Genomic DNA, 10,953 nt, shown 5'->3' on the forward strand with positions numbered 1-10,953 from the left:
GTTGATTGAGTGAAATACTTGAGGGACTACGATTCACCTCAAGACCAAGAAAATATGTAAGAGACCCAAGATCTTTCATATGAATGGACTCTAAGAGATGAGTCTTGAGCTGAGCAAGTAAAGCAAAATCGGAACCAGTAATCACAATATCATCAACATAAACCAAAAGACCAACAATACCCATGTCTGATTTCTGAAGAAACAATGAAGTGTCATACTTGCTCTGCTTGAATGAAAATTGTAATAAAGTGGTGCGGAATTTATCAAACCAGACCCTCGGAGCTCGTTTGAGACCATAAAAAGAACGACAAAGCTAACACACATGTGAAGTTAGAGAGGGAAACAAGCCCGGGGGTTGCTTCATATAAACACTCTTTAAGAACCCCATCAAGAAAAGCATTCTTGACATCCATATGATGTAGTGGCCACTCACTAGAAGCAGCAATAGCCATAATCGTACAAACAGTAGTCATATTAGCCACATGAGCAAAGGTCTCTTCATAATTGACACCATATTCTTGATTATTCCCAAGTGCAATAAGGCGAGCTTTGTAACGATCCAAACTTCCATCAGATCAAACCTTGACTGAGTAAACCCATTTACAACCCAGAGGAACAATGGAGGGAGGACAAGGCTCAACGTCCCAGGTGTGATTAGCCTCTAAAGGGAAAATTTCTTCCTACATAGCTTGTCGCCAACAATCATGCTTGGCAGCATGTTAGTAGGAAGTGGGAATATCAAAATTAGACAATGCAGTAGTAAGAGCTCAAAAAAAGTTACCAGAATTTGAAGAGGGAAACTCATAATTGTCTGGGGGTACAAACACTCGAGAAGAGCGACGTACCAAAGGCTTTGGAGGTGCTACAAGTGACTGAATCTGGTGCATGGTAGGATTAGATATTGGATGAGCTACCGAAAAAACTGTGGGTGGGGGCGCCACGTATACACAATAACTGGTTTAAAACGAAAATTGACTAGATAAGGATCCAAAAATTGCTCCTCAAAAGAGGGGAGAATCACGGTAGAAGAGGAGGGTACAGAGGACACAGGAAAGAAATGTTGATTTTCAAAGAAGATAACATTCCTAGAAATGCGTGTACGATGTAATGTAGGATCACAGCAAACAAATCTCTTTTGACACACATTGTATCCCAAGAATGCACATCGAACAAATTAAGCAGATAATTTATGTCGCTCATGAGGAAGTAAATGAACAAAACTTACACAACCGAAGGTACGAAGGTTATCGTAACTAGGTTGCTTAGCAAATAAACAAAAATAGGGAGACTCCATGAGTAGGACTTGAGAAGGTAAACGATTAATCAAGTAGCAGTGTTTAGAGCCGCAACCAAGAACAAGGATGGAACAAAGGATTCCAACAAAAGAGTACGGACCACATCTAAGAGATGACGATTTTTCTGTTCGGCTACTCCATTCTATTGGGGAGTAGTAGGACATGAACATTGATGAATAATGCCTTTAGAAGCCAAAAATGCCTAAACTTAGTTGACACATATTCAACACCAGAATCTGTGCATAATGTCTTAATAGAAGTAGAAAATTGATTGTCAACATGTGCTTAAAACTTAGTGAAAGTACGCAAAATTTCATAATTAGAGCGAAGAAAGTAGACCCAAGTAAATCTGCTATGATCATCAAAGAAAGTCACATAGCATTTAAATTTTTCATGTGAACTAAACGGGGAAGGTCCCCAAACATCACTATGGAAAAGCTCAAAACACTAAGAAGCTCTACTAGCATGCAAAGGGAAGGGAAGGGAAGAGTTTTGTTTTTACAAAGTTTGCAAGATGCAAACTCAAGAGATATAGAAGAACATTCTTTATTACCAAGTAAAAACCAGAGTTCAATACATGAGATAAGATCGGAGTATTGGGATGGCCTAAACGACGATGCCACACCATACAAAGATCTGAAACATTATTACAAGCAAAAGACTTAATAGAAGAAACTGGAGAACATGCTGGAACAGGAAAAAGTAGTGGAAACAAGCACCCCACTTTAGGTCCCTTCGCAATCGGCTCTCCCATTACCTGGCTCTGCAAAACACAACCATTACCAGAAAAATTAACAGCACAATTGTTATCAACTAATTGACCAACAGAAATAAGATTCGTGGATAGCTAGGGAGCAAGAAACACATTACTGAACTTAGAAGAGGCATCTCCGATAGCAGCTATAGGCAAAGAACTGTCATTGGTGGGGCCAAACATGACACAAGGTAGTGGGATTATTTGTCATGTGATTAGAGGCGCACCCGAGTCCACATATTAGAGATTAATAAAATTGTTAACTTGGAGCCCCATTGCTGATAATGTACATAGCATCTATTGCACCATTTCGGGTGTGCAGTATTTCGCTGGAGGAGGTGCAGGAACAAAGAAGTCACCTGAAGAAGAGCCAGAGGCCGCAAAAGTCACTATGGTGGGTACACTAATAGAAGTCTAGAATGCCTAGGCCTGACGATTCTGCAGGCGAAGACGATTCTTTGATAATGTGACCCTTCTTCTTGCAATAAGATCATAATTTCTTGGAACAATTAGCAGTGATATGTCCAAATTCTTTGCAGCAAAAACACTGCAAAGTGCTAGAATGCCTAGGCGGTCCTAGTTGTTGAGTAGCATAAGCCACAAGGACAGACCCGGAACTACCATGAAATTGTGCCAGAGTAACTTGAGTACTAAGTTGTCGTTCTTCACAGAGTAACTCACCAAAACAAACATCCAAAGAAGGAACAGGAGAGCAATTTAGCAGAGACGAGCGAACAGATTCATACTCAGGGCGGAGTTTCATAAGAAACTGATCACGACGACTAGCCTCGTAAAGACGTTAAATAATGGGAAGAGAAGCCACAAGAACATCCCCAATAACCAGATCAGAATATTCATTCAAAAGAGTCAGAAACCCCAAATAATAGTCTTGGATGGAACAATTGTCATGTTGAAATATGGCAATCACATGCTCTAACTGAAAACAACAGGCACCATTAGCTTGATGATATACTGTTTTTAAATAAGTCCACATGGATTGAGCGGTACGATAAGGTCGCAAGTTAGGGACAATATGTGGCTCAACCAACCCAAGAAGCCAAGACATAATCTGAGCATCAAGCACAGCCCATGAAGGACAAGCTGCGGACTCCTTGGATTTATCAAGATTGGGTGCACAATCTGTGCCATCAATATGACCCCAAAGATCTTTTTCCTTCAAAAAAAGTTCAAACTGAAAAGCCCACGTAAAATAATTGCTGCCCATAAACTTGGCACACACAGGTGCGGAGTCCATGCTAAATAATGGAGAAAATCGAGAAGCCCAAAAAAAAAAAAAAAAAACAAATTGTGACGAAAGAAACATACCACCAAAAAACAACGCAGGTACAAAGAAAAACCAAGAACAACCTCCCTAAACTAAAAAATTAAATCTTGAACCAAAAAACTGCACTAAAAAGTAAATATTGAACCAAAAAACTTTTGTGCCAAGAAGATAAGTGCCAGAAACCTACTGTGCCTACTTGCCGAAAGTCACAAGCCTGCTTGCCGAGAGTCCCAAACAGCAACAAAAACTGGAGAAATAAGTGGCAAACCAGAAACCTGCTATGCTTGCTTGCCGAAAGTCACAAACAGCAACAGAAAATTGTTGCTTGCTTGCCGAGAATCACAAGGACATAAACTAGAGGAATAAATGGCAACCCAGAAACCTGCTGTACCGACAGCCACACAGCCACAGAAGTATCGAAAGAACAGAGAAAAAATCCAGAAGAGAAAACAAAACCACAACAACCACCAAGCCGAGAAGACAAAAAAATCGAAGGGAAAAAAAACCTAGCAGTCGGCTGGCTCTGATACCATGTCAAATATTTTGTGAATGGCCAAATCAATTGGCCTTGAGTTTTGTATATTATATATAGACTTTACAAGAATGCTATACATGGAAATTAAATAAGGTCTAGCATGATTCTAGCCCTATACAAGTAAACCATAATCTGTCAAGCCCTATACATGTAAACTAAATATATGCTAAATGTACAAAATAATGAATTGAAAAATAAGGAAATAAATGTGGGCTGAAGTACGTAAAGAAATCTTTTGCATTGCTGTTTGTTGTTCTGTTGACAACTTAACCCCACAATTCCTTAACCCAACTCTTCTTAATTATTTTCCAGCAAGGATCTTCCCAAGGTCTTTGTTCTGCATCACAAAGGAAAGAAGGTTAAGAAATGGGGAGATTTTACAAATAGTGATAGTGATGACATAAGTGAGTTTGATTGTCATGGAGATTTTTTGTTTGATGAGATTTGGGAACAATATGGATATGTTTTTTATTCATGTGATGATCTCGGGGACCTATCATATGTTCATCCAACCCTGTTGGAAGGATTGGAGCGGGTTTTCATTATTGAAAATAATGGGTTGGATAACAAAATGCAATGCAATGATGGAATTTTACTTACATGAGTGGAGGTGATTTCTAGGAAGGATTTAGAAGCCTAAGAGATAATCGATAAATTGGATTTAAAAACATGTGATGCTGAAGGAACGGAAGTGTGATTTGTTGGGGGTAAGTAAGGGTCAGAGGGAGCTAGCAAATTCAAAGTGCTCGGTTAAATATGGTGGAAAGGCATTGAAAAGGGGTTTCCTTGGTTAATTGTTCTTTTATTTATTGTTTTTTTTTTTAAAACTTTTTTTATTCCTTTTTATTTTTGCTGTTTTTATTTTTTCAAATGGATTTCTTGTCCTCTTAGATTGTAACTTCTCTCTCTCTATTTAATATACCTTCTTTTATTATCGAAAAGAAAAACAATGCATTCTCCCCATCATCATCCCAACTTGTGACAAAGTTGGGGCATAGCCTCAAAAACAAATATTGTAAAAGTAACTGAACATAGTAAGGAGGCAAAAGCATAATATGGACATGACAAAATGATCATAGGACACAAAATGTGATATGGGATGACAACTAAAATGCTACCTTTGTAGATGGCAATTGAAATATTTAATTCATTAGGAAATGGAATATTGGATTGAGTCCCCAATACCACTTCCTTTTTCTTTTTTTTGCTTTAGTACAATTTTGTTTTAAATTCATTTTACTTTTTTACCTTTTGCCAAATATTTGACGCATTCATCAAATTATCAGATTGACTTAGAATTTAAGATCATTTCTGTTTATGTATAATTATAAATATTTTTTTGATAGATATCAAAAGGATGGACAATCAGGAGAGAAGACATATCCTTAAAGGAATCTAGGAATCCCCAAAAAAATGAAACAAAAAATAAAATACAGCAAACTAAAATCAACACACCCGTAGAAGGGACTTCCAATCCCACTAAACATCTATCAAGCACATCCCCTTAAAATTTCCATTGCTCACACACCACAAAAAAGCCATAAAAAGCACATGTTCCCACACCAACCAATATGGAATCTTCTTCCCTGAAAAAATACACAAGTTACCTTCCTTCCACAATCCTCATAACACTTAAAATTAAGCACAATTCCATAAAGAAATTCCTTCCTTCCTCCTCCCTAACCCCACAAAAGATGTTAACAAGAACTCCTTCACTGTTCTAGAACAAACCTAGCTTTCTCCAAAATAATTGAATAAGTTATTTCAATTCTTCCATGCAAAGATGAGAACCAAATTCTAAACAATCAAAACAAAGCATACATATATTAGGGGACAACCTTTAAAGGTCTCCTCATTTGTAGCAAGTCATTAATATTTATCCTATTAAGCACAACCAACCAAAGAAACACTTTGATTTTATGGGGGGGTTTTGACCTTCCAAATTACTTTACAGTGGAAAGGAGTCATTGGAACCAACCAAAAAATCAAAGAAAAATTACAAGAAAAAGCACCTGGAGAATCCAACAGCCAATATCGACTATCATCCTCGAAAGATACCCTACAATTGTTCAACATAACCAACAAAGAAGATAATTCAATAGTTTCCCTATCATTCAAGGCTCTCCTAAAATGAAATCCCCAAGAAGGTAGAGGACCACCCAAATCTACAATAAAAGAAGAAATGAGATCATTTTGCCCTTAACTCAAACAAAATAACTAAGGAAAAGACGGGTCCAGAAAAACATTCCCCAACCAAAGATCTTTCAAAAATGAATGTTACAACCCTTACCCACACAAATTTGGTATGGGGAATAAAGAGAGGTTATTTACAAACAAGAATTGTTTATGATACAAGTAATAATAGTAGATATATTGCCAATTTAGATTTTTCTAAGCAGAGTAACTGAGTAAGAGAATTTAACATTAGCACACACAAAGAGTGAATTCAATGTAAGAATATCTCCAAAAGATACATTTGATGACACAAAGATGTAACATATCAACACCCAAACCAAGTTGACGTCCAAAGGTACGCATGTAAGTCTGCCCAGAGGCAACAAGATATCACACGAGGATGCAATTTATCAACAGCGGAAGCAAGATGATGTACAATTGTACAAAGGAATCTCGCCCAAATATATGTGAACAAATGGTGATTCGGGAAGAGAGCAGAGTTAGGAGATTTCCCATTGAGAATTAAAGAAAGCATCCTTTTGATAAGACAACATATTATAATAATAACAAAACTCCATAAGGTTTTTAGAAAATTCATATAGCCCGCAGGTTTTGGTTTTGGTTTTTATGCCTTTGGTTTCCCTTCACCTCAGTGGAGGGAACGGGTCACCAGCTCTAGCCCATGTGCATGGGCTAAGCAACACCAGTGCCTTTGCTCCCGAGTCTATCAACTCATTTACTTTTGTTGCACCAAACATGGTGTAAGAGTGCGTGCTTAGCTAAGCCTAGCAACTTGGTATGTGATTTGATTTAATTGATACCAATGTTTTAAAAGGTCAAGGCGTAAGGCGTGGCTTTTTAACCCTCAAAAGGTGAGGCATAAGCCTTAAAGCATTTGAGCGTAAGCCTATTGAGAATTTGTTTTTTAAGATAAAAATTTGTAAAATAAATTATATATATTTAAAAGGTGAAGGCGTAAGGCGAGGCATTTTAACCCTCAAAAGGCGAGGCATAAGCCTTAAGGCGTTTGAGCGTAAGCCTTTTGAGAATTTGTTTTTTAAGATAAAAATTTGTTAAATAAATTATATATATTTAATATAAAGTAAAAATTAAGAAAATCACAAATATAATGTAAAAAAAAGAAAAACTAGATGTTCTTCACAAAATACTTGTGGGCCATTCAAAAATTTCTAACTTGAATACATGACATAAATCATAACAAGAGGTAGCTATACCATTACAAAGTTCAAACTATTTTCATAACGTAAGATACAAGTCCGGTAATTTTGGAAAGGTTGAGGTTCAAGAGTTTTAGAAATAAACTCATATTATGACATTCCTTTTGTACAAACATGTAGTTAAAATTTTCTAACCAATTCTAACTTGAAAATCACACACCCAAAATGCGTAAGCCTCAACTAAAACGCGCAAAAGGCATGCTTTTTGTAAAAAAGCGTAAGCCTCGGCATGTAATGTGTTAGCCTTTTTGGAATTTAGAATTTTAGATTGAGCCTCAAGGCGTTTTAAGCATGCCTTGCCTTGAGGCAAGCCTCGATTGAGCCTTTTAAAACACTGATTGATACTAATGAAATTATGGACTTATAATTTCTTCTTTAGTTCATTCATGTTCATTAAAACGTTCAAAGATTAATGTTACAGGTTGAGGATGAAGATGCATTGATGCATTTGATGGTAATGACAATGATGTTTTTAAAATTTTAATGATGGGTTTGATGATAATCTTAATAATATCAATGAAGCAAATTGTGGCTTCGGCGATGACATTAAGCTAGCTAGATAGTTTGGATTTTGTTACTGATTTGTTTTTAATTCTTTATTTTTTATTTTATTTTTAGTTGTCCATGTTGTGTGTGATTGGTTTGTGTTAAAAAATGCGCTTTTTGTTTTCACAAATATTCCCTTTTCATTAATAGTTGGTTAGATTGAGTTCATAGTGCAACGAGTTGAACGCATGATGTCTTTGCTATAAGAGGGCTCCCCCACATGAGATATTTGTGATTTTCATATTTTTTTTAACACTTCTAGCCTACTTTTTTAGGTTTATGAATGCATTTTGTATATTCGTTTTATATGGAGAAGAATTTTACAGTCCTATGATCAAATCCTGCCAACAACTGCAGTGATCCTATGTAGGATCCCTATTTTAACAAATTTGACTCTACAATAGGATGGCCTATTTGCACCACCGATTCAAAAACCAGACCAGATCAATTACTCCCTTTCATGAAGCAGGGGATCACCTGAAAAGGTTTACTTCTACATTTTGTGCCCCTTTACTCATCCAATTCACAACATATGGGAACTTAGTCTCAAAACAAATTATGAAAAAAAAAAGCCCATTTCTTATTATGAAAGAAAACTTTCTTCAGTCAACAGAATAACCATAGTCGGTCAAAAGTTGTTTTAACTCCCTCGCAACACTCTTAGAAGAGATTATAATTCCTTATTAGAAAGAAGAATAGTGCATTAAATGCCACAAGCAAGTTGAACACCAAACCAAGCATCAGTTGATGCTTATAACATATTGTTGTTGCTGTTGTTTGAGAACACCTATGAACACACAAACAGCTAATAATTGTTAAGTGGTCTATGAAGGACAGAAAGAATTACTGTTTTGCTGTGTGAAATCACTTACAAGCATTGCATTCTTGTAAGATCCAAGCACTAAAGATCCCCACAACATAGAACTGTTAAAGAAAAACTTCCGTCATTTTTCAACCTTAATTTAAAGTGTTATCCCTTGCAATTTGCAGAAAATGAAACTCCATGTCCAAGGTAGAAAATAAAATCAGATACTTGGATGAGATAGAAAATAAATTCCAAAACATTGAAGAGATTAATAAAGCAATTTTAGGACAAAGTAATAGTGTCACCATAATGAAATTGGGGTAATAACAAACAAATAAACCCCACACACAAAGTCAGCAAAAATTATACAAAATTGACAAGATATACCTGCCTGTCGACCTTCTTTGGCTCAATTGGCTCATCTAACTCAACCGGCGCAGCAGGAGTCAATTTTTCTTTTTTAGGTGGTTCCACAAATGATATTGCGTGCTTAATTAGAAGAATTCGCCCCTCCGTAGGAACTTCCAGCACTGCCCACATCTCCCCATCTTCCTCTCGAAGTTCAAAACCGACACACTCCAGCAACTTAACACCTCCCACAACCTCACCAATGACCGCCCGGATCTTCGGGTTGTTCACTCGAACCCTGCGAAACTTTGCATTTTCTGGTTCCCTAACTATATTCCGCAGCAATCTAAGAACAACCTCAACTGAACCCTCCGGTGGCTTGCCAGAAAGAAAAGCACCAGCGAGGGACTCCAGCTACCTCTGAGACTCCACCCCGCAGTCATCACCGAGCAACGCAGAAACGTCCTCAACGTCACCACTCTGGACCGTCCTATGACTATCTACACAGCTCTCGACATGAATTGATACCTCTTCTCCGGACCCATACGATCGACCTCAAACAGGGCATTCGAACACATTTAGGGAATACCCATTTCCAGATCTATTCCCAGAAGTTATAATGAATCAAATGGATCAAACCCATTTGACGGTTTGAAATTTGAGTCCGAATTACTCCGATCTCTTCACTTGGTGATCAGAATTCGGTGTGCTTTGAGGCGATGGTTTAGGTTTTGCCGGGGCAAGCGAACAAGGTCTCGGCTCTGAATTTGAATCAACAGCTCGTGTTGGCCGAGCGAGGATTGGGTTGGTAGGTCCCGAAGAAGAGGAACCCAAGACACTACCATGGCCCTCGAACTAACCAGAAGAAGAAGATGATGAGTTTTTTCCAACTTTATTATTATTTTATAATAAAATATTTAAAAATACTTTATTTGAAAAAAAATTTCTCATTTTAACGCTGACGTAATCTCGCAGGCTTATTTAAACAAGTAGGAACATTTGTGTGAAGACACGTGGCCAAATCTCGCAGGATGGTCCTGCGAGATTTGCATGGGCGCGTTCAGAGCGGCAATGAGGGTGGTCAAGAAAGCAAACGAATATATATCATTTTAGAACATTTTTGAGAGTGGAAATAGCAAGCTCCGGTCAAGAAAAACAATTCAAGGAGTATTTAGCAAAGAAGTGAAGCTCCCATAGGCGTTATGATTATTGGGCTTGCCGTCGTAGCCCATGAACGGCACCGACAATCCTTGGCCGGCGAGGGATATGAAAAGGGGAGTGGCGGGTAACAAAGGGTGGTGGAAGCCAAGGGAGGCTGCGGCGGCGGAGGAGGAGGAGGAGGAGGAGGAGGGTACACATACGGTACAGGAGCGCTTGGCGTTCTTGCATTTGCCGCCGCTGATGGGGATGTCATGGATGGTGCCGTCGTGGGTCCAGTAGCAGCGGCAAGACTTGCAGAAATGGCAGGGCTAGGAGAAGTTGTTGTTGTTGTAGTAGCAGAACTTGGTGTTGGTGGAGTTGCAACGGGGGCAGGGGAGGTGTTCTTGCTCTGGCGGAGGAAGGCCCGCTGTAGTGGGTTTTCTAAGTCGGCAGTCGCCGATGTCTGAGGGCATATTTGGCCGCGAATGGTAGTGATTGGGTTGGTGCACATTGGATTAATTTGGAATTAAGGGATTGGGGTGGAAAGAGGAATATAACTTGATCTATGGAGAATTGAAGAAGATGATTGAAGATGAAGATGTATGAGGAGAGGGAGGTGGATTCAATTAGGTTATTCTCTCTATTTCTTTCTCTTTTTGTTCTGTTTGGATTGAGAGATTTTATGGATTGAATATTCTTTCTGTTTTTGTTTTGGTTTGGGTTCAAAACAAAATGATGCTTTCTGTAAACAAAACAAAGCTCGTGGGCCTTTTTAAAAAACAAAAAAATTGTTTTGCAGGGTTGTTTTGTTGTTTTTTATCGCTTCGCATGC

The 10,953-nt window shown here is 38.1% G+C and overlaps 1 protein-coding gene across 6 annotated transcripts in view; it reads right to left on the reverse strand.

Annotated features, from left to right (window-relative positions):
* The window catches only part of LOC131153649 (plant UBX domain-containing protein 2-like), a 28,171-nt gene extending 18,308 nt beyond the window's left edge, over nucleotides 1–9,863 (reverse strand). For 3 of the 6 annotated variants that reach the window (XR_009136294.1, XR_009136290.1, XR_009136292.1), the window contains exon 1: nucleotides 9,021–9,863. Coding sequence is in view for 1 of the 6 variants with exons in the window: in XM_058106101.1 (XP_057962084.1) it covers nucleotides 8,569–8,615; nucleotides 8,701–8,752; nucleotides 9,021–9,173 (252 nt within the window). In the remaining 5 variants the exon portion in view is untranslated. Of the gene's footprint in view, nucleotides 1–3,875; nucleotides 4,207–4,932; nucleotides 5,929–8,516; nucleotides 8,616–8,700; nucleotides 8,753–9,020 lie in introns of those variants that run through there. The other 3 variants (XM_058106101.1, XR_009136291.1, XR_009136293.1) reach the window with 3 other exon arrangements.
* Nucleotides 9,864–10,953: the final 1,090 nt, after the last annotated feature.

This window comes from Malania oleifera, chromosome 4, assembly GCF_029873635.1.
Source record: "Malania oleifera isolate guangnan ecotype guangnan chromosome 4, ASM2987363v1, whole genome shotgun sequence".
Taxonomy (NCBI): Eukaryota; Viridiplantae; Streptophyta; class Magnoliopsida; order Santalales; family Ximeniaceae; genus Malania; species Malania oleifera.